At 38.5% G+C, this 25,077-nt stretch overlaps 1 protein-coding gene across 5 annotated transcripts in view; it reads right to left on the bottom strand.

The window, feature by feature from the left end:
* The window catches only part of ARHGEF7 (Rho guanine nucleotide exchange factor 7), a 128,434-nt gene that overhangs the window by 24,869 nt on the left and 78,488 nt on the right, over nt 1–25,077 (bottom strand). For all 5 annotated transcript variants that reach the window (XM_064440242.1, XM_064440219.1, XM_064440236.1 and 2 more), the window contains 7 exons: nt 20,233–20,355; nt 9,825–9,963; nt 8,868–8,927; nt 7,593–7,739; nt 5,642–5,728; nt 2,055–2,133; nt 513–652 (listed from right to left, as the gene is read on the bottom strand). In XM_064440242.1, coding sequence (XP_064296312.1) covers nt 513–652; nt 2,055–2,133; nt 5,642–5,728; nt 7,593–7,739; nt 8,868–8,927; nt 9,825–9,963; nt 20,233–20,355 — 775 coding nt within the window. The remainder of the gene's footprint in view (nt 1–512; nt 653–2,054; nt 2,134–5,641; nt 5,729–7,592; nt 7,740–8,867; nt 8,928–9,824; nt 9,964–20,232; nt 20,356–25,077) is intronic.

The raw sequence follows: 25,077 nt of genomic DNA on the forward strand, positions 1-25,077 counted from the left end.
TATTTGGAAAAAAGGAGCTTAAAGAAATTTTTGTCTACCACAGACAGAGCATGCACTAAGAAAGAACAGCTACGAGCACTCCTGCTCCTACTTCTCTCACCACTGAAGATGGAGCTAAATCTAGATCCATTCATATCCAACAACTCAAATGCAGAACCCAAAAGAAGGTACTTAAGGAAATTAATTCTCCACAGCCTGTCAATTAAAACCCGTTAAAACCCACTGTTCTGAGGATACTTAAAAGATGGTGGTGTGTTACTTGGTCAAAATAGAAAAAGTAATGACAATGAATTTTCTTTTACTCCATTAAACTACTGCACCAAGATCTACGCATTTTATTCTTTGTTCACACAATTAAAAACAGAATGATCTTTTGACCTATTCAACTACCGTCATAACATTCAGTTTTTGTTACTAATGGCTAAAAAATGCTTTACACAGTGGTATATTTGCCAGATAACCTAATCCTGCATACACTGCTCATTCACTTCAATCCAGAAGCTATTTATTACCGTATGAGATGGCACAGAGTGAGGTTTAATGGTGGGATTCCCAACAGTTGTGACTTTGGTTTGCTTCTGCAGGTGATCCACCCATTCATGCAAATCTTGTTGGTTGTTACAAGACACTAGTATCCTTTCAATCATATTTCCTAGGTGACAGAAAACAGAAGATGTAGGAAACCACAGAAAAACTCAGGCAATCTGACATGACTATGAAGACATTAATTTCCTAAAACATTATGTCCCCAAAATACTGACCAAAAATTTTAACCTGTACTTTCAGGACAACAGCATCTCACTTTTCTAGGTTGTAACAGACATTTCCTCCATGTATTTGTTGCTGTGCCAAGCACAGGAGTTCTACCTTCTCTCCCCACCTCTAAAAATTAAACACAACCTTTAATGATAAGAAGTAGATGTAGGAGACAGGCTCATCCAGTAGCCTTACGCTTCTCCATCTTCCCCAGTAAAGCCAGAATATAGCCTAAAATGTTGTACTTGAGTCTAAAAGCTACAATATGGGAAAAGTTATAAAATACAGTTTGCTAATCTTCTCTTAGAAAAAGGCATTAAAAAGTTGGTCTGAATCTAGTACTAAAGCTCAGGAAAAAACCACTTGGAAAAGCAGTCTTAACCAAAAATTACTTCTGTTTCTGCAGTTAACTCCATTTTAACCCATCACATTCCTCATCTGAGGTCAGCTGCATAGCTATTATCTCAGAAGAACACACACCATCAACAGCTTTCTCCCTCTGCCTCATAGCACTGATGTGCAATACTGCCTGCACAGTCAAGATTACAGGGTCAAGATTACTTTACGTGAATGCAACCTGCTTGGAGGCAGAATTGATCCAGGAAACAAATGAAGGTATGAAGCTCCACCATATGGACCCTGCTCCCACTGTCCTTTAAATCCCCCAAGGAAATAAGGTACATGCTGAAACAAATGACTTGAACACACAGAAATTACCCAAAGTAAGCACAACAGCCACCATCATTAGCAAAGATGCTAAAGGTCCCCAGGAAAGAGATGGACCATTTATAGGAGGAAAGCTCTCACTTAACATTCTTCCAGACTCTCTGGAATTTCTTTTTTTCCAGTGAATAGCATATTTTGAACTGCTTCATTATGAAGGACCTTCTCCCAGGTTACTGCCTCCATTCATTATAATACAGAAATTTGGGGATGAAACCCATGCAAAGACAGTTTGTTAACTGTTTTAAGACAAGCAGTAAAAAGCAGCTTTCAAGTGACACTCTGGGTAGCTGCCTTACAAAATTTGTACCATCACAGGATGGTTAAGGCTGGAAGGGACCTCTGTAGGTCATCCACCCTCCTTGCTCAAGCACAGACACCTAGAGCCAGCGGCCCAGGACCGTGGCCAGACCGCTTTTGAGTATCTCCAAGGATGGACATCTCTCCTGGCAACCTGTGCCTGTGCTTGGTACCCTCACAATGAAACAGCTTTTCCCTATGTTCAGACAGAACATTGATGTTTGAAATAGCATATCCTGGAGTAAATAGCAAATAAAAATATTTACGGTCAATACCTGATATTTCAAATGCGTTTTTATGGTTTTCACTGTCTTCTAGCTTTGTGATAGTCATCCCTGTCATTGGCAGTTTTCCCTAAAAAAAAAATAAATAGCAGTAACACTGACGTTAAATCCAAAACACACAAAAATGTTACCAAGTAAAGAATGTATAAACTTAAAGCTCTGAACAAAGACATACACAGAAAATCAGCAAACACATATACACACTGATGGGTTTAGAAACATTTCAAAATCCATACAAACACCTCATAATGCAAGTTTTTAATATGCTGAACTTCTGCAAGTGACACCTGTCACTTCAATGAGTCTATTTGATACCTATGCAGGCTATGAAATCCATACAAATATAACAGTGGTCACTCGTGATAGCCTCAGGTTCTTGGAACGGAGACCTTCAGGGTCATCCCATATTACATGGTTAGAGGCAATGGTGACTCATCTTCAAGCACATTTATTTGCAACCTGTTTGATTAGCTCTTAAAATAAGGTTTGCGGTACAAGTAGATTTAGAAAGGAAGATTTCACTAACCAAATGCGTGAATTATTTACTGAAGATTTAAGTCTCTAATAACCCCGCTACTAGAATGCCCTGAGTTGGAAGGGAACCACAAGGATCATCGAGTCCAGAAATTCACTCACAGAAATATTTGGGGAAAGAAAACAATAGCAGTAAAACCACCTTTAATTTGTAAAGTTTCAGAAGAACGTATTCATTTTGCAGAAGATAACCTCTCATTTTAAACCCAGTCAAGCTGGAAAAAGTATGTCATTTTAGGATAACTTTCTGACCCTTTAGAAACTCAGAAGAATAAATAAGACTGAATATTGTCAGGATAAAAGGGTTTACCAAAAATGCAACTTTAATAAAGTTCTTTAAGACAGATCCTGTATTCTTCTGCACAGAAAGACTATTCAGCACATGCTGGCAAAAGTGCAAATACTATGTACTGTGGAATTTTGGCTCCAATGAAGGGGGAAAAAAACCCACCCCAAACTCACAAGTTCTTTTTCTTTTTTCCCCTTTTTCTTTCCTAATGACTGCAGAATGAACAAAGCTTTCTTAGAAGCCTGGAAACTAAAAATCACTTGATATTCTGTATGCACAGAGCATGCTCAAGCGCAAGATGCCAAAGAGAAAGGAAGAAGTTTTTTGCAACAGCTTCCCTACTGAAGGAAACATGGTGGCATTGTGCACTACAATGCAGCCTAAAATCCTCTCTTCTGTTTCCCCTGTGTTTGCTGGTTCGTGAATAACACAGCATACAGCCACAATGAAAGAGAGGTGCAAGAACTGCTGATGTTGGTGAAGACAGAACATGGGGATGCACCAAAAGACTGGTGACAGAACAAAGATGACCTGAGCTACATGCAGAGAAAAAGTACTAAGTCAGCAAAAAACAGCAAAAATGGAACTGAACTCATGAATCATTTATACTCCCCTTCTTTCAACAAAATTGTGAAGCCATCTTGTAAAATATGGTTTGTGCCCCTTGTAATTTCAGTTTACCACTGCTAAAAGTTCTCCCAATTAGCTCATGTGGCAGATTATCAGCACTATCAACCAGAACACCCGAAGCCTGCTGATAACTGGAATATTCAGAAATACAGGGAGGATGTAGTGTAGGATGCTGACTCCAGTGGCATTGTTTCCCTGGGAACGACTGAGGGAGCTGCATCACCTTCTGCCCTTATCCATCCCAGTTCTGAGACAAGAACCTTAGAAGAAAAGTTCGTGAGGCCTACATTGTGCTATCCAGACAGACACAAACAGTGAAGAAATAATTTTGCCTTGCTGTGAATTAATATTCAAGAAGTTCTCACTGTTGGGAATATCATGTGAGAGGTTCTGAGGAAATTAAGTTTTGCATTCAGCAGAAGGTTGGACAGCAAACACTAAGAAAGGTCTGTGACCATACTGAGCAGAAGCTGAAGACAAATGCACAGAAAATTGCTTGTTTACTGAACAATCTTGTGCACCTGGGGGACAAGGTGGGAGAGAGGAGGAAGAAATGTGAGGTACAAAAGACGACCAAAATTAAGCCTGACAGATTCACTGTTTAATTTCATATTGGTTTTTTGCTAACACACTGAATTTCCAGCCAGTTGCCTTTGTAACTAGTACACAAGAATCTTCCTTCATCAAGAATTCTGGATGTGCCACTTGATATAGCGCTCACCTGCCTTTTTCTAGTATCTTTCTTCCATCTGTGTTGGGATAAAGCACTGGCCAAAAATTCTGAAGAGCAACACAAAGCTAAGAGAAGCTTGATTGTGTATTTGAACCATCTAATGCAACACAGTCTCAAGACAAATCCAGCTACTACCATGGCAGCGAAGATATGAATCCAAACATGAATTTTGGAATTCAATTGCTCTTTAAGTCACAGTCTGTGACTGGATATAGCCAATTACGTAGGAACCCCAAACAACTATGCTTCAGTATCTCTTCACAGCAGGCAAATCACTGCTCAGGAGAAAGGAACAAACTGCTTGAGAGCCTGATTTACAGAAGCACTTACAGAAAGTGAAATCTCAGGCTCCTTTTAGAACTTTTGGCGTTTTACTGTGATGTCTGGAAACCACATAACCATACTTGAACAACATTTATAAAGATTTCAGAAACTCATGGTCTGTGCATTTGCTTTAACTTCACCTCTCAGGGGTCTTTGGAACAACACAACCAAAATGAAACTGCTTCTGTGAGACATGTCCTAAAGCTACAGGTCATCAACCAGCACTGATCCTCCTGCCCTATAGCAGAGTTGCTCTGTTTCTGTAGTGGGGAAACAGACAAGAAGTATTCAGCTGGGTAACTTGCTAGAGAGCTCAAAGAGCATGTCTACCAGGAGTGAGTGGTTGATCTGAAGTGAAAACACCTGGTGCTAGAGACCCAGAGGCCACATGGTATGCATTTCAGGTGGTGTTACACTGGGCCAGCTCCAGACTGGGGCCATGGACTAAATGCCAGTCCACGTACTTGATCTGCTCCAGTAGTTGTAGCAGATCAAGTGCACTTTTGGAGCATGCTTTCCAGTTCAGCTTCATCCAGAGGGAGTCCAGTCTGAGCCTTGAGACTGTCTACATTGTGACTCAAATATCGGTAAATAGGGAAAACTAGATGATTCATTTCAAAAGTGCTCTGCTGATGCAAAGATAAAACACTAATGTAGACACACCTAAAAGAAACAGATGGTAGCACAGCCTAACTTACACCAGGTGCAGGCTTAGGAGTGTTGTATAGTTTTAGTAACACTTGAGCAGCAGGTGGAAGAGCACTAACAAACTTATACAACAGCATCATTTTCCTATGTAGATCTAAAAAGCTACCAAGACTCCCTCTTGTTAGCTAGTACTAACAAGGTAAAACACCCCTTGCTAATAGTCACAGCTGCAAAAATCATACCCAGGCTTCTAGCTCAGAATTCTTTAAAACAGATGACCAGTTCTAATTGCAGGAATTACCTTTTACCTTTATAAATGCAGAAGTTTAGTAATCCTTCCAAGTTTTCTACAAAATACCATTTATAAAAAAGCCACCTCCCCCAACACATTTATACACATATGTACATGTATTACTTTACCTGATAGATAAACCCACTCATTCTTGGGCTGGCAGACAACATTAGCAAAATGTTAGGGAAGAGAAGAAGATACCTTTCATTCTTTTCCTTATCAAAAAAAGAAAATGAAAAAGTAAATACAACATCACAAGCCCCCTCCCCCCTTTTTCTTTTTTATATTATTAAAAACTACCATCAATTTTAGAACTCCAGAAATTACGCCACAAATATTAGCTCCTGGCAAAATTAACTCTCCATAGAATTAAAAAAAAAAGGTGTGTGCGTGTCATAATTATTTGAATTTCTGTTTGAAAAGTGGTAGTAGAAAGAATAGCTAGTAATAGTGCTATGCCTATACTTCTTCCTGGAGAGTACAGCCTAATATTTTAAAACAGAAATTGTACAGTCCGGGTAAAACACTGACCTTGTTTAATATAACAACTGTTCTGCTGATTTCAGCAAATCCAAAATGACACATTGGATATATTTCTTAATATAACTTAGATGGATACTGTTACAGTAATGTCAAGACTGTGGTCTCTCAAATTGGAGAGATCAGATTTTTGCATGATGTTTTATTATGTCTCAAAGTAGAGGATAAAAGAAAAGTAATAATGCTCATATTCACAACAAAAACACTGATTACGTTCTTCTGGTTTTAATTTGCTGGTTTCACTTATTAAGTTGTCCTCTTTTTACTTTGGGGGTATTTTTATGGAAGGAGGAGAAAGTTTACAAAATCTACTGCTATAGACAAACAATGAAAGAGAAAAGCATTAAAGTATAATGTAACAGATATATCCACTGACAAAGCCATCTCAATTTCAAGCATCTTTGAAAAACAATACAAGTCCTTACCAAGTTTTAATATTTGTTTTCCAGTAAACCTTTATAAGCGTCAATATTATTTTAAAAAAAGGCAAAACCAGTTGCTTTTGCACAAATGAAACTGTCCTACATCTAGTCAAAAAGCTGTAATGCTGTTTAGAAACTTCCAAAAGTCCATTACGTTTGACATTTTAGCTCATGATGACAGTGGGAGGTAGGATGGTGTTTTTGTTTTAAGACTACAGGAAGAGACATGACTGCAGAAGATGCCCTATCAGCTCTATTGAACCTTTTTTATTTTAACACCTAACAAAATACCTGAGAGAAAAATATCAGGTGATGAATTCTGACATATTCACTTGCATAAACACTCTTCTCTTTCTTCATATTTATGGACATCTTTGTTCTAAGGGAATAAACTGACTGAATGAGGTTGCAATTCAAAAGCCCCCACCAAGTTCAAAGCTTCATTGATTTTACAGGGGTACAACTGACAGTAAAAACACGTCAGTAATCTGTATGACATTTCCTGTCTGTTAGCACTTGCTTTTAAGGTTATTTTAACATTATTTCTGGTAGGACCACCTTTCCTTTGTGTGTGTGTTTGTTTGGTTTGGTTTTTTAAAAAAAATCATCCCAGACTTTGCAGTGTCACCTTCGACCTAATGTCTCTTCTTATTCTATTTCTCCAAAACCACTTTATTCTTAAGCTTCTATTTCAAAATTTACTACTTGAGCAAAGTGCCCAAAACAGCAAGGAAAATGTGTGCCTCAGACACCTTATAATGCAAAACTTGAAAACTTTTGTTATTTAAAGCACACTCTAACTGCTGTGCAAAATGATTCTGTAACACAACTAGAAATGGAAAATCCTGTTTAATTATGCACTTTGAAAACAGTCCTGCAAAATCATCTTACAATGTTTATAACTGCTATATTTGGTTACATTTCAGTAAGTTTTACAGATGAGACCATCCATCTTCAAGGAAGTTTATTTCACGTTTTGTAATAAAATCGTTATATCAGCAGAGAAAGATTTTAGTCTAAATTAGTATCGCTGAAGCATTCTGTTTATTTCTGCTGCATAATTAATTTTTTTCAAAATGGAAAGAAAGACTGACAGCAAAGATGAGAAGGGCATTACCTCACTTCCGGCACACTGAATCATGACCTGGGACATGTAAATCACGTTGCCAAGTGTTTTAATATCCTCTCCCTCCCAACAACGGATAGCTTCCGTCAGGATCTGTAGTTCAAGTTCTTTCCGTTTTCGTACTTCTTGACATTGTGCCTAACAAACGCAGGGAGAAATACCACCTCTATCAACTCTATCAATTTGGGGCAAGTTAACGGTAGAAATACCAGTACAGCTGTATTTACTGTTGTGCTTGTAGTACACAGAAGACAGCACCTGACTTGAAGCATTTTCATTTAGATGACTATTACCAACAGTCATAACTGTTTCTCAAATTTCTCCTTTCTATACATTTTAAATTTTTGTACTTCCAACCAAAACCAGCTAGGCTGAATGGAAAAGATCAACACAGCTGTCACGAGTACACATGACTATACAGAAAAGCACCTTTCTTCAGTAAAAGGAGGCACGCTAATCGTGCAAACTATGAGTGTGTACAACCTTGTGTTCCTGTTTTTATTAAACGCCTCCAACCTGCTCTACTAGCTGTACTCCTGCTCATGTTAATTTTTCTCCACAATAATTGTTTCCTTTTGTTTGTAAAGCACCCAGAGTGGGATCCCCAAACCTCTTCTGAACACAGACAACACTAAATTTCTGCTTTTAAAAATAAAAATATTAAAAATAGAAAATGCCAGGTTACCACCAGCACACACTCCTAACAGGAAACAGACCACATTAAGTTCATTGTAACTGGGACTGCATTAAATACATGCTTATTGCAGTTGACTTTTTTTTTAAAGACAATAACAGACAGCTCATCTGTTCAAATTAGGCTTCCTACTCTAATTATTACTAGAAGTTTCATATCTTCTGAACTTTGCTAGCTCTTTTCCCTTCATCTTCTCTCCCGCAACTCCAACACCATTCCCCTAGAAGGAATGCACTTTAGAAAAACCTCTGAAAAAACACTCAATTGTTGCAAAGAAGCTGCTGTTCAGGATACTAGTTATGCGAGTACTAGTAGAAAGGGAGACAAAGAACGAGTGAGAGGGCAGTCCAAGAGGTGCAGAATGCTTGCATGGCTCTTGCATCAATAGTCTATTTGCTGTAACTCCCCAGTAAATCACCATCCTTAGCTCTGCCCACAAACTGTATAAATTTCCAGGCTTTCAAAAATTTCTTATACATTCACAAAAACGCTTCACATTTTTATGCAATAGAAGGGGATGAAGTCAGAAAACTTTGTACTTAAAATATATAATCTATTTTTATCACTCTTACAGAAAGATTTTTGAAGGCAGTCATGGATTTTTGAATATCTGGACGGTCCGGATGATAATCCTAAAAACAACGGAGAAAATATACAATAAAAACTTTAGTTTTAATAAAATTACTAAACAAATTTTAGAGGCTTAACTAAAAACAAATAAACAATTATGTAAAATAGAAGTTGTAGACCTATCTGCTCTCTTTTCACAGCCTTCTTGTTCTTATATCAAACACTGGTGGCTGGTAATAAAAAATGAAGAGCCACTTACAACATTCCTACTTATGCTTAAACTAGAGCCAAGGAAGTTTTACAAGACCTAGCAGACAGAGATTTTGAAATCCTAACAGGAAAGTGCTCATTTTAAAGAGTTTTATTTGGCATATTAGCTTTTTCCCAAAGTAGATTCCTTACAGACTAGTATTTTCCATTGTCACTGACTAACAAACCAAATTTTGTGACACAACAAAGACCCATGCGCTTTCTATTTCTCTCCCTTCTTCACACTCCAAAAATCTAACCTATAAAATGCAAAGGTGGAAACAGTAGCTCCTCAAACACCATCTCATATTGGAAAGACCATTTTTGGACACTGTTCAGTAGAAGTCAAAGGGACTATTTTGGTGACGTGTTCAACACACGGAGGTCTTAAGATGAGAAGCAGCTCTCCTTCTACAAGATAAAGTAGTCTCAGGTAGTATGCAGGAGACACATTCAATGCCAAGGCAACCAAAGACCCTGCAAGACTGTTCTAGGAGTGAAGATTAGCTTCTCTGGCTAGTTTTACTTCAAACGTTAGCTTTTTCAGGGTTTTACTGCACTAAGTTTTAAACCTTTGCAGCCCATATTTTAGAAGGCTGACGAAGAGCAAACAAATGTAATTTTGGGTCCCATCATGTTTGACATGTACCTTTAAAATAATTGTTGTCAAATCATCATTAAGCTGGAACATAAATGCTGATAAGATATACCTCCATGTGCCTTTCAAGTTCTTTGAGTAACGTGGGGTATTTATCCAGACGCATAAAAGGTTTGCTGAGGCCTGTGGTCAGTACAAGGATCCCAGGGCTGTTGGCACCTTTCATCTCCATAAATTCTCCTAGCTCCTCACTGTGTACACAAGATATTTAAGCAAATTAAGATCAAATTACCAAGACAATTAAAATTATATTGGATTATTCACTTCAGTCTTTCATCTGCAATGAATTCTGCCAATAAAACAAGAGGCCAAATAAAAAGTAATTTGAGTACAAATTAAGTGCTACAATCAGTTTCCACATTAAATACAGGAACACAGACATTTGCAGATTTAGGGTCCATCCAGGGAACAACAGATATAGGATCAAACCCACTGTTCTAGGAAACTGATGCTCAAAGACAGTTCCTAAATGCTACCCCATCCGAGCAACGATTACAGAATAATTTGCACTATATTTTATTACTCAGCTCTTTATTCTAGTAAAATGACACCTGACTTTAGAGGTGGTTTACACAGGTAATACACAAGCTTAAATGAGTCAATGGCTCCATATTTAATCAAGCATCAATATTTTTAAGGTGTCAGGCACTAGTAAGAAAGCAAAGAATATTTCAGGACTTTTTTTCCTTCCATACTTACACACTTAATGACTTCATCGCACACATCCAAGGCGTTACTGTAAAAAGACCAACTAACCACCAGCCATACAAATGGTAGACCATAATTACTGCACAATCTGTTCTTGAACAACTTAGGGTTTCACCAAGGGTGTACATACACAAAACAATTGTTTTGACAGCAAAGTTGTGTAATACATGCTTTCCAAATATAATGAACTGCTTCTTCCTCTACCAGATGGTTTTTCATATTTGAATCATTTCCAAGAACTGGTCCAGCCCCTCAACTTTTTATATTAACTCAGTTTAAAAAGCAGCACATCCTGAGAATTTCAGCTCACTGTGCCATCAAGGAAACTTAAAACAGCTACATCTTCTGCTTCCTTATAAAGCAGAAGTTTCAGAAGACTATGGTGGAAGACAAGCTTTTCTAGCGTTTAAGTGACCAGGAACAAAATGTGCCCTCTCCATAGGGAAAGAAAGGTACAGCAGCACTTGGGCTGATTTCCAGGCTTCAGAAAATGGAAGGTGCAGAGGAACATGGGATTCTAAAGACACAATCTAAATAAAGGAAATCCAGAAAGCTGCCTATTAAAAACATAACATCTTCTTGCATTCAAGCTCTGTCATTCTACATGTCTGCTGGATGTTATAGTATATTAACCAGTTCTCAAAAAAAAAAACCCACAACAAAATCTACTATTTTCATGTGACGGTTGTGTAAATTCTACTTTATGATATCCTGAAAGTCTTAACTTTCTACTGATTAATAGCATTACATTCCCTTAAGTCAGAATTACTACTTAAAGTTTTTTTCCTTTCCTTTGTTATTGCCATAGTCCCATTTTTCAAAGGAAGCCTTATCCAGCTACCAGATTCAGTACTTTTAGAAAGTGTCAAAACAGTGAAAAACACCAAACAGCAATAAAGGAGGAACACTTGCACATTATGGCCACATTAACAAAAAGGGAAGGGCAAGGATCTCCAAACCTAGGGCATAGTGTTTCCAAGCAGAAGTGAAGGCAAATTTTGACCTTCTCAGTTTCCTTAGGAAAAAGAACTCTGATAGGACACTGCCATAATACACACACTCAATTATCAGTCAGTCACGCTACAGAAAAGCGTTACACAGATTAAGGCAAAACAGACTTCCGTACCTCCCCAAGACACAAACACACACACAACTCCTTCCCATTCCAGAACAAGTAGCACTTTGCTTAGCAATGTCATTTGTCCAAATAGATGAAGAGAGTAGATCACTAATATCAACCACGATCTTCCCATCCCAACGTAAGCGCTTTACCCACCATCCCAGCCAGATCTCTCTCCTCCCAGCTGCTAAAGCTTCCCAAGTTCACAGTTCACACAGTTTACTCCAATGTTTACTTGTCTTCAGATTAGTTGATATTTACTTACACTACCTTGCTTAAATACATCCAGCACCATTTGTGAATTGCCAGGTCTGACATAACCGTACACAACTTTTTAGAGCACTTCACCCCCATTCTAACCAGGCCCAGCACTCCTCAGTACATGTATTTGTGCAATTTCTGCTGTACTCAGCTGCAGCATTGAGAGAGCGGGTAAGGGGATTTCCCAGCACCTGCTTTGCAATTTAAAGATGCAAAGAGAAGGGCTGGGCACCCTTGAGGATGCCCACAGCCCCACCAGGCAGACTATGCTACACCCCTCTCAAGCAACATGTATCAGCAACTTGAGGCCTCCTAAAATCAGTTTGTGACATGATCAGGTTTTAGCCAAACTTAAAACCCACTGAAAAACCTCCTACAGTACCTTGCATGGAAAAATTTTAATAATGCACCACAGATAAACCTGAGTACTCTTCTAGCTTAAATTTAGATATAAGAAGCAAAGCTGGCCAACTTTGAATACCTAGAGCCTGAAGGTCTACTTTGCCTTATGCTGTCTTGGTCACAGCCCTTACTCAGCATAAAAATCACACCAACTTCAGAACCTGACAACTGATTCTGGCAGCATCCTACGGCTAAGGAGTTTGACTCATGAGTTATTGTGGTGGGTAACTATGAGGTTACTTGGTTTTACAGAGTTACCAGCTACTCGTTCAGGCTGATTTGCTGGAACCCTAAGCTAAACAGCTACGGTGAGTGGCATGTCCTCTTCTCCTGACTCAGCTAAAGGGAAGCAGCTGTTTCCAGCAAGGTGGACAAGTGAGGGGACAGCCCTCAGTTTTCACAGAAAGCTTTACCAAAGCTCATCTGTCTCAAGGCACTCAGTGGTTTTAAATTTCAATTCACTAATAATATATGCTTTTTTTTTGTTCCATCAATTCTCCCTGTAACCACGCCCACCCATGTCAGCATCAGTTAGTTACCTCTCATACTTGATACATATCTTCAAATAAACATTTAAACTCATTCTTTGCATTTTGTTTGCTTAAGCCAGATGCACAGCTGCCGCTGCCTAACTTTATCAACTATTCCCTTTACACATTGTGCTGCCTGAAATGGGGAAGAGCAGCAGATAATCTATACACACGTCTATGCAGCTTCTCTTTCCTCCCCAACATACATACCAGTACACTCTACAGGACATGACAATCTCAAATACCACAGGCTGTTCAATTTAACATTGTTCTGCACAGCGCTGATTTTTGCCTTTAGATTGCAAAGAGGCAAAAATCCTCATTCCTATTTACTGTGGCCATCTCCACACTGCTGGGTGTAGACAAATGCATTATATAAATGGTATTTGCTGACCTATCCATTAACACAATGCTCTTTCTTTTTCCTTTTTATTTAATGCATCTACAGTAGGAGCAACATTGGTTACCATTTCACCCACATTCACATTTCTAATTTTCATTATCATTGTTCTGTTTCTTCCCAACTTCGGCATTATGAAACAGATGTGCCAGAAAACAGGAAAAAAAAAACCACTGTAGCCTGAATTAAAATGGACTACTTGGAAACCTGAAATAAAAACCTGATACTATCTTGTTTTTGCTGTCTACTCGGCAATTCCTTTAGCTAAACACACTCTGTTGTTGCGCAATGTTGCAGCAGTTTCCAAGCCAGTCAGTGCTCTTTGGCATAAGATACTTAGTTGTTTATCACCTTCTTTTTACTTAATCACATCATAGGAACCTACAGAGCAAGTTTAAACCTCAGCTCACTTGAAATGTACACAAAGTCCTGAAAAACACGCTTAGCAATGGCATCATCGGGAAGCCTTTTACACCGAGCTGTGCTAATAGGTGTAATTAAAACGGAATGACGTCGTTTTCCTCCCAACGTTCCCAAGAGGACAATGTTTTCTTTCATAGACTTCTATGCTTCCCTCTGACAGGTTTTGACATGCCCCCTCATTCAAACTCTAGTATGAGCACACACACACTGTTTTAGTACAATAGCACCCAAAATTTTGCCTAAGCAGTTCCACCATGCAGACCCCGTCAGCAGTCTACTCATGCTAAACCGACCTTCTACCTCTGAAGCTTCATGGACATAAAATACCTAGGAAAATGGATGTTACTTTAGCACAAAGCTTAAAGTGAGCATCCTTCATTTATTCACAAAGGACAAATACAATACAGAACAGATTCATTATCCATTAATATAAATACATATTATATATCAATATATGATATATATTATACAAAAACCATCTAATACAGAATGGGAAGGTTTACTTTCATTAAAATATGGGTAGGTTAAAATAAACGTTTGAATATGACAACAATTCACAACTGCTTTTTAATTAATAGCAGCTTAAAAGTCAGCTTTGTTAGCTTAAGAGTGCAGCTGCTTTGCCAAAGACAATAGCTCTTTCATGTCACCATTTCAATTGATGCTTGCAAACGCCACACTTTCCTAGGCAGTGTATGTTAAATAAAACTCTGGCCACTGTTAAGCAGCACGTTTTCAAAAAAGGTATCATTTATCTGAACAGGAAAAACTTTCCTGTGACTATCATCAACTTAGACACAACTGCCTAAATAAGTAGCTTTTCAGAAAGAGGCAGCTGAGATTTGAATTCACCACTCACATCATTTTACAGAATAAAATGCAAAGAAGCATACAAGAGCGCTGTGTTTCATTTATCCTGAAATCTCTCGCTGAAGAGTTCTCCCCGCTCCAAACTAGAGTTAGTTCACAGCTTGAGATATTTTAAAGGTAACCATGAAAAGTGTCTTTAAGCCCTATTAATATATTCACATCTCCCTTAGCACAGCTGCTTCAAAAGCTGTGGATCAGACTGGGGGGAGGGAAGAAAACAAGTTCAGATGTGCCTAAACTACCAAAGGAAAAAATAAACAAAAAAGTCATTTAAACCGGAGGAAAGCACATCCAGGAACTAGAATGTATACGTTTAAAATTAGAACTTACACTTCTGAAGCAGGTCTCTGTTTGTAATAGATGGAGCACGAACTATCACTGCTGAGGGGTCTGAGGACTGCACACAGGCACCGCATTTTGAGAGCGCCGTGGCACAGCTTGGCTCAGCAACCCTTCAACTGCAGCTTTTAATTTCCTAGCACTAAACTTCCCAGTCAAGCTCCTCTCCCGGGGACTGTTGCTTGGCGTATGACATCAGCCTGCACACTTGCAAGCTCAGGGATGCACCAAAGTGGGGGAGGCACAAAGAGTTTTCTGACTCAAGCTCATCTGTATTCCTCGCTCCAGTTACTCGGAGTAATTGTGATGTTTCAGCTCCATAAATTTTATCCAGACTGCTAGGTCTGTGATGCAAGTGTAGAATATGCCTGGGACATGTTATCTAAGAGAACAGAAGAATCTAGTTAAATTAATGTTTGAACAAGCAAAGATTTGTGAATAGCTGTCTTCCAGCTGAGAACTGGCTCAACGCTTGCCACTTTGCAAAGTCTAAAAAAGCGGGCGTATACTACTAATTTTTGGCTACCTTTTCATCAAATTAAATCTTCTTTTGGAAACATTTATCTTCCATTTTGGTTTAAAATAAACATGGTGTCGTTTAAACAAAGTAAAAAGGCTTAACCCTCCCCCCCCAATAATTACATACTCAATGCTGATTACATTGGGTCTGTACTCTCCACATTTCTTCGGAAGAGTTTATGTCCCGTGATCATTGGAGCCTGTTAGGTTTTTTTTTCCCATTAAGTTATCCACCTTTCAGTGAGTTCTATACTCAAATAGCTTTCTCTCTTGTCATTTTGGATGCAGTCCACTAAGTCTCAGTCCTAGCTTCTGCCTCCTCTTTTTCTTTGCTGGAGTTTCCCCTTGCACTGAACTTTGTGGCTTGTGATCTTCCCCAGGTAAGTAACATCTCATGTTCCTGGGACTTCTTACTCCACTACACTTATCCATTTCTGTACTTTCTATCCAACTGGGTTTTTACTTTATTTGAAGGAAATTAATTCTTTCATGCCTCAGGTTGCTCACCCTGTTTCTTCTCTTACTGGAAGTCAAGCATATGCCTATGATCAGAAGCGCACACAGCAATCAATGCTACTTTGACTAACACTATGCCCATGAGGGAGTCCTGCTCTCAGCAGCTAGCAAAATTACTTCCAAAAATAACACCTACCCTTGGACTTGAACTGGGATTCTCAAGAAAAACTAACGGATGTTAGGAACTGAAGCCTCATACAATGCAGCCAAAGAGGTACGACTGCATATAGGAATAAAGTAAATAAAATAGGGATCGCATAAAGTGGCACTATAGCCACTATGAGAGAAGGGAACAAGGAGAACAAGCTAAGAGGCAGTGACGGAAACATGAGAAACCCTGATCTCCGCAAGAGCCGTCACTCTGCTGTACCTGCGAGCTCTACGTCTTCAGCTCTAGCCAGTGGCATAAGACCCAGTTACAAGACACGATGACAGAACTAAGGAAAAGTGACTTAATTCTTAAAAATTCTTGATTTATTACACAGGAAGAATTTTAATTCTGGAAAAAAAATATGTCATGGCTCTGAAACAATTCCTGAGACAAAAGTACCTACCAAATTTCAAGACTGTATGAAATGGGAGAAATAACATTGAGTAGCAACTCTTAACACTTGGATAAAACTTACAGTGCCGCAACTGGAACCAAGAGAATCTGTTTCAAAACTTAATAGAAAGATTTTGTTGTGGTTGTTGTGATCAGAGGCAGATACAACCTCAGAAACATGCAGCTCTGGAACCTGAACTCCTGTATGGGTTGTATTAGGTTTTATTCCATTTTTCTGCATATTCACATACATTCAGGTGTCTAATATTCATTTCAACAGTCTGGCTATTAATAAATAACCTATGGAAATGAAAGATGTTTGCAGCTTTGAAGATCTGAACATGAAAAAAACCTCGTATTTGTTATGTAATCTAATTAACCCCCTTCACCCTCGACTGTGTATTTATATAAAACATACACATACGTGAACATATATATGCATACACCCCCTTATTTTGTACTAATTGAATAAAAGCCCCCATGTTGCTGCTACATATGATCAAGAAGTGAATGACAAAGAAGAGAAAGAGGAAACAGGCTGGCATTCATACTGAATGGCATTTTTAAAAAAGGAAAAAGAAGAAAAAAAAAAGAGACAGTTACATTCCAGTTGAATGCCCCTTTTAAATCTCCAGCCCTATTCCAAGTACTGCTATTTAGAATCAACTTCACAAAAATGCTATTCAGAAAAAGAAGCTTTTGACCAGAAGTCCAAAATAGTTGAGTAAGTTAATATAATCCGGTTTTATCTATACATATGCATACACATAGTCTTTACCAAGTGTCAATGGCATTTGAACAGGTATTACACTGCTTGAAGAGCATGCTTGATACTTGAGAAAACGACATATAAAAACCTCATATGTGTAATATTCCAAAGCAGATGACTGCTTACAATTTTAATGTTACTGATCCAGCTGGTTAAAGAAACAATACAGTAAATGCTTCAAAATTATAGCAAATTTCCTTTAAATTGTTTTTAGCCAGTGACAGTAAAAACAATAAAACTAGTATATTTTATAGAATTAAAAAAAAAACAAAACAGAAAATAGAGGTAAAGTTTCTGAAGTTTCACATAGAGAAACTAGGAGGTTCTTTTGTTTCTTTTTTGTTTGTATGGTTCCCACCAAAGGCAAGCAAATTTAATAAACTGCAGAAAATATTGATTTTGTGATATAAGAATCTGCCTTCAAATCATCTGCTAGGATTTTTTGTAGAAAGGCTTTCAGAAGCACGGATAATGCATAAATGTTCAGTTTATGAAGTGCACAGAGTTCACGGCAAGAAACAATCTGCTGTAGACAGTAAGAATTTGTTTCAAATCAAACCACTCCAGACTGTTCTTTTCCCTCTCTAAAATTCTACTGAATAGCACAGCTGTTACAAACATGATATTCAAATCCAAGAATTCATCAAACATCTATTTCTCTGCCATATTTTTGCCGGTATTAACACACATAATGCTTTTGGACCCTCTGCTAAAACTATACTGCAAAAACAGCCAACAGATCATCACTGTTTCTTAAATGTCTTAAACCTCAGTCTTTGGCATCTCTGAAAAATTCCAGTTCAACATTAATCTAGTATTCACTGCAGTGTAGTAGTTTCATTATTATTACCTTCATGACTATCCTCAAACCTCACAGTAATTTTTACATTAAGGTTTACTAGGGATGCTTTTACACCATAAAAACATCTCAACTAAATAGGGAGATAGTTCTGAGTATTTTCCTTTTCTTCATGTCTTCAGTTTGTTATTCTTAGCAGAAAAGGTCTTTTTTCCCCCTTCCTTTAAAGCAATGTAATTAAAAGCTTACTGGCATTCTGAGAGGAAAAGGTTCAGAACTGCGTAAAGCCACCTTCTGATTTCACAGCAGCTGTCTCAAGCAGAATTTTTAGTCAAGCCACTTGCTACCTGCAGCAATGGTGTTCAACAAAAATGAAAGGCTTAGAATAATAAAGCAGGGGTAATTAAAAACAAAAAGCAACACAACCAAACAGCATTCACTTCTGTTGACTCATGTCTGGCAACACAATAGCTTTACACAGAAAGCCATTTATCACAACTTACCTCCCCTTGAGCTAGCTCTTATGAACAGTACAATTGCTTTGAACCTACTTCCACATCCAAATCACGTAACTGCTCTATGATACTTATACTGACTCCACCAAGATCTGATATCAAGCTGACTTTACAGAGCAGAAGCTGAGTTTTTCCTAGGACAACGTATGCCCAAAGCAACATGGAAGAGAAGAAATGCTAGAGAAAGAAAAGAAATCTTCTCCATCTGCAAAAAAAATAGCTCTCCCTCCCCACATTTCTACCACAGTTTCTCAGACATGGCTATCCCCTCTGTTTTCCAAGAGTTCTGAAAGTTAGGATAATCCTTTACAAATATCTCCAAATCTTCAGAAATGTAGATGACTTTGCTATCACTTGCCGTTGTCCACCTATAGATTAAATCCCAGACCTCTGTATGGAAAGAGCATAAAGGCACAAATAAAAAAAAAGTCTAAGCCCAAGAGTATTAAAAACCCCACAGGCGTGGATCACCTAAATATTTCACCATCTACAGAAAGTGGTACTAGAAGTAGGCCATTTGAAAGAAAACAACCACTAAAGGATTTCATCAGGGGGTTTTAAACATAATTTTGTCTTGTTTAAATTTTATTCATCATTGCTTCTGACAAAAAACCCAAACACCTTCTTTCTGCCTAAATTGCAATGTGAATTTGCAGTTTGATTTTTCAAAGTGGAGTTCAAACATAGTTGCATCTCTTACTAACATAAGTGATAGTTCACAGTATTTGGTAGCCGGAGGGTTTTTTTATTTATACTATTATGAGTAAAGCTCACAAGTCTGCCACATATTGTTGCTGTTAAAATAAAATGTGAGTTCTTGGAAGAAGGTAACACTATCGGAAACAACTGAGTTTTGCTCCTCCCTGTTTAGGAAGAGTTAATATTATTTAAAATAAAAAAATAAGATTATTTGGCCCATCACAAGACAAAAAAAAAGTGGGGGGAGCAAAAAGAACAGATATCCTGCTAGAATTTGTCTTATGTCTAACTTTCAAGAGAAAGCATTGGCTTTGTCCTGTACCACAAGCAAACATATATACCACAAGCTAACAGCTGCTGCAGCACGTGCTCATCAGGAGACTACATAGGACAAGTATGTCAAAACAGACTCCTTTAATCAAATTCTGGCCTCAACTCTCTTCCCTCAAGGTGATATAAGGCATCTTCTAGGCAAATTCAAGGTCAGCCCCAAAGCTGAGCAACCTCCATCAAGTTAACCTGGCATCCTACTTCTTACGCACAGGAAGTAATTTCGTAAACTTGAAGAGGTCACACTTCTTTCATAGCACTCAAAGTAAAGCTAAAGGTATACCATTATAAAGTTATATACATACAAACGTACAGGCTTTTACAGAGCTAAGTTACAACTGACCAACTGTCTACTAGCGATCATGTCAATCACGACATAATTCCACACTCTCGTTTTGACCTCGACATTTTTTAAACAAAGATGACAATCAGTACACTGTTTTACATACTCAGACTCCAGCATGCATTCTTTAAATGAGAAAATGCTTTCAAGTAGTTGATAAAACATTGCCAAAAGTGACAAGCTGGTCTTGATCAGATGGAACAGCTTTATGTTGTGGGCTTTTTTGGTCTTTTAAGGAAAAAAAAAGTATATTTTTTAAAACAAGCTCTACCATACCAACTGCATGTCAAAAGAGACATCACAGCTTTACAACGCAGGTGTATTTTATGCACTTTTATGTATCAGACTTAAAAAGACCACAAAGTAAACATACCTGTGTTCTGTGAGAACGTTTACTGCTGATGGATGGTTGGCACAGTATGCAAGGTATAAGCTTTTCATTTGTGGCATCAAATTTAGAAAACATCCTCCAACCCTCTGCTGAGCTTCAGGCAACCTAAAAACAGAGTAATAAAGATGAAATTACCAACCAGACACAGAAATCAAAGTCTGAAAAAAGCAGTGCATACTGGGGTGGGTTTTTTGTTTGTTTCCATTTTGTGGTTGTGCTTTGGGTTTTTTATAAAATCAGCAGGTAGATTTCTATGGTCACTGACCAGCAACCAACACCTTTCTCTTCCTTCTTTATAGCTTCAACGCTGTAACTTTCATCCCTTATTATGCCACCACAGTACAGGGCAAAATATGGTATATACCTGTAAAATGGCCATTCAGCTAATTTTTTTCAAGAATTAGTAGTAATTAGCACCTTCTTTAGGAGTTTAATTTTCAGTCAACATACTTATCTGTTAGAACAGTTTACTATCCACTTGCAGATGCCATGCCAAATCTTAAAACCAGTATTTCAGCACTTAGACAAAAGCTGCATGGAGTAGCAACACGTTTCTCTCCCTCTACCCTAACACCAGCAGAGATGACAGGCTTAAAATATTCATTAAAATATCTAAGTACCATATTAAGCTCTGATAGCACAAACAGAAGCCAGTTACAGTGAAGTTACAGGCTGTTTTTGCACAATTGTCACTCATCTTGCTTTTTAAGGACCATACAGCACTTTCATTTGGTTTGTAACCGGGGCAAGAATGCTGCTTTACCACCATCAGTACAGAAATTCTTTTTATAACTCATACTTTCTTCATCTTTCATGCTCAAATGCACCACATTTGCTAAGCAGTGAAGGAAAATGTCACAATTTTCTTCAGAAGAGCTTATTTTGTCTAGCATAAAATGGTGCTTATATAACAGCAACCTCAATGACTTTGGCAAAAAAGATGAGTCAGCAAGAGAAACAATATTTAGAAGAAAAGCTTACTCTCACACAAGTCTTGGTGAACCTGATTAGTTTTGATCAGGTTTGTCAGAGGAATATACACACATTTATTCAGATAAATAAGGGAGAACAGGATATGAAGAAAGATAATATGAATAAAATACACTGTGTATTTTTCAAAAGGTTTTAGCAGAAACTCATCTCAAATTGCAGTAAGAAAATATCTTGAGTATAAATATCTGAAACTGGCTGTGTGGCACCAGTTTAGAACTGGTACAATCAGCAGAAAGTAAAAGTCTGACTTCTGATTTTGCATCTGTATAAGCAGGGGGAAAAAAGGGAAAGAAAAATGCAACTCTTCCAGTCTTATTCTTAGTATCTCCTTAAGCTGCATACTTCAAATGCAAAAAAAAAGTATGTGAGTGTACTTTTATTAAAATCTAAAATAATTTTCAAGTTAAAACACAAACTGATGGAAGAAGCATAAAGTCTAACCAGCCATGCTTCCTTACTGCTACCATATCACCATTCTCAGAACCACTCAAGGATATCCATACTGGATTGCTTCCTATGTGGCCAATAATAAACTAGACAAGTGAACAATATCATAAGGGTATCAGAAGGGATGAAACCCTATTTTCTACAGAGCAACTCCCGCTTGAAAAACTAAACCTTTTCAGCAGTACGCTGTATGACCAATAGCTGATCGTATAACCCATGCTAAAGTTAACCAGAAGGTGGGATGCCAAGATTCCACCAGTCCTAGATCACGAACTTGTCCCTGATGCCTTGTCTAAACCCATTGTACAGCATGTGCAAGGATATTAGAAGTTTCAATTTCTCTATACATTTCCTCTCCTTGCATAACGACAGCATCTCCTAACATAAATATGCCGAGTCTTTGTTTCAGTCTGTCTACAAGATAAGACATACAGCAGATTTTGTTGATGTTATAATTCATTTAACTACTCTTAAAACCAATATTTCACACTGCTGTAAAGCTAGGTGAGTCCTCAGTAAGTACTCAACAGACATACTGTTAGCACAATCAAACGTTTTAATGCTAACATTATTTTCAACAACTCTCTCTGGAAGAATACTGTTTTCTTAAAAAAAAAAAAATTCAAGTCCAGATTTTCTGTAGTTGTCCTGAACATGTGCATAAAGTCTGTAAACATCAATATTTAGCATAGTCCCTCGGCAAAAGCAAGAGATGATCCAGTGAACAAGTACAGAAAATAATTATTCAGCTTTCCAGGACAGCTGCTCCTCCAGGCAGGGGATGTTCCCATCCTGCTCAGGCATAGTCACCTTGTCCCACTTGTTAGGTTTGCCCATAGTAGTTAAAATTCAAAGTTCAAAGGAAACACTCTTCCTTGGTTGAAAGCAGTGTTCACTACAGACACCCAGAAAATGACAGCTGGATGCCCACCTAGCACATTATCAATGCACCTAGCGCATTATCAATGCTCCTTACATTGAAGTCTAAGGCCCATATTTTGTTGTCTGATCTTGCTTTCTCTTTCAAGAAAGGTTTAACTCTGAAATCAGAGTGCCGGCTTCTGCAGGTATTTAAGGAAAAACCAGGGGCATTCCCCAGCCAACTGAGCAAATGCTATTCTTACAGCCTTCCAAGCAGCATTTCGTGCCTAGCAGCTGGTCCCCTTTTATAAATCTAAGCATGAGCTAATAATACATTCCTCAAGTAATAGATGCAGCAAAAGTCTCAAACTCTGAAGACATAGTCAAGGCATATAACTCAGTATTGAACACTAAGAGGCTCCAATAAACAGTTGCTGAAAATGGTAAAATTATCTTCTTATACTGTAGTGCTGGGAGGGGGAAAGTGAATTATGGCTGTTTGCACCAAGCAGACATCTGTGTCTTCTCAGTCTGCTGTTCTTTTACCAGAATGAAAGACTGGCATTATTCTCTTTTACATGTTGCACATGCATTGCAACTTTATACTGCACATTCCTTGCTGAATTAAGATAATTAACAGACTTTGTGAGGGGGTGGCAACTCACCCCCTTTGACTTCTCTAATCCATGCATTAGTTACAAGTGTTCTACTATTTTTAGAGGAACAATTAATAACATAGCCACCTCTCCCTTAACTGCTAAAAAAAAAAAATGTAAAGCCTATCACCGCATCATATAAACCTTTTAACCATTAATGTGTTCAGTAAAGAGCATAGTTAACAATTTACTCTGAAGTTGTCATCCCAATATTCTCATATTTGATACTTCAATTAAGAGAATGACATTTAAATATTATGATTATATATATACGTAAATGATTACAACTTCAGTTACTAAAATGCCAAAGACACATTTTGATTTCATTTACAGAATTAGAGAATCATAACAAAGCATCTGCTGTTGTATATGTGCTAGAGGCATCATCATATGACTACATCTAAACTACTCGATGGATTATCAGCTTGTTGGGAGATATATCCAATAGACATCACTTCTGTTTCTCCAGACTTAAATCAGGGTCCCACTGTGTGATAATTTGAGAAAAGAAAGAAAGAAGCAAGTTTAACATCTTTATCAATGACCTGGATGAGGGGATCGAGTGCACCCTCAATAAGTTTGCAGATGACAACAAGCTGGGTGGGAGTGTTGATCTGCTCACAGGTAGGAAGGCCCTACAGAGGGACCTGGACAGTCTGGATTGATGGGCCGAGGCCAGTTGTATGAGGTTCAACAAGGCCCAGTGCCGGGTCCTGCACTTGGGTCACAACAACCCCATGCAGCACTACAGGCTTGGGGAAGAGTGGCTGGAAAGCTGCCCGGTGGAGAAGGACCTGGGGGTGCTGGCTGACATTTGGCTGAACACGAGCCAGCAGTGTGCCCAGGTGGCCAAGGCGGCCAACAGCATCCTGGCTTGTATCAGGAACAGTGTGGCCAGCAGGAGCAGGGCAGTGATCGTGCCCCTGTACTCGGTGCTGGTGAGGCCGCACCTCAAGTGCTGTGTGCAGTTTTGGGCCCCTCACTACAAGAAGGACATTGAGGTGCAAGAAGGACACTGAATTTGTCCAGAGAAGAGCAATGAAGCTGGTGAAGAGTCTGGAGAGCAGGTCTTGTGAGGAGAGGTTGGGGGAACTGGGGTTGTTTAGCCTGGAGAAGAGGAGGCTGAGGGGAGACCTTATCGCTCTCTACAACTGCCTGAAAGGAGGTTGTAGTGAGCTGGGGGTTGGTCTCTTCTCCCAAGTAACAGCCGATAGGACAAGAGGAAATGGCCTCACGTTGCGTCAGGGGAGGTTTAGATTGGATATTAGGAAAAATGTCTTCACTGCAAGCGTGGTCAGGCATTGGAACAGGCTGCCGAGAGAGGTGGTGGAGTCGCCATCCCTGGGGGTCTTCAAAAAAAGTGCACATGTGGCACTTCAGGGCATGGTTTAGGAGACATGGTAGTGTTGGGTTGACGGTTGGACTTGATGATTATAGAGGTCTTTTCCAACCTTAATGATTCTGTGATTCTATGAAAATACCTAGCTGCTCAAACACACTAAGGTTTGTATCGAAACCAGGGATCAGAACTGGACTAAAGCTTGACTGGCAACTGACAGAGAAAGTGACATTACAGGATATCTAATGATATCCTGCAAGTTCTGAAGAAATCTGCCTTAGTTTTGGTGTCAGTAGATATTACAATGTTCTGACAAAGGCTGTGGAAATTGCAATGAGTTCAGACAAATTAAACACAGACTAACAGAGGCAATTTTAAAAGAAAAGTAATAGTGTAATCAGCACTGTATGTTTTCTTTTTGCAAGGAAAAGATCGGATGTCCCTAAATTTCAGTTGACTGTGGGTACCATAAAAGTGTCATGCAGTAATCTGTGTCCCTGTATATATGGTGCACACGTTTGTGTATATACA

The sequence above is a fragment of the Phalacrocorax carbo genome, chromosome 1 (genome assembly GCF_963921805.1).
Source record: "Phalacrocorax carbo chromosome 1, bPhaCar2.1, whole genome shotgun sequence".
Lineage (NCBI taxonomy): Eukaryota > Metazoa > Chordata > Aves > Suliformes > Phalacrocoracidae > Phalacrocorax > Phalacrocorax carbo.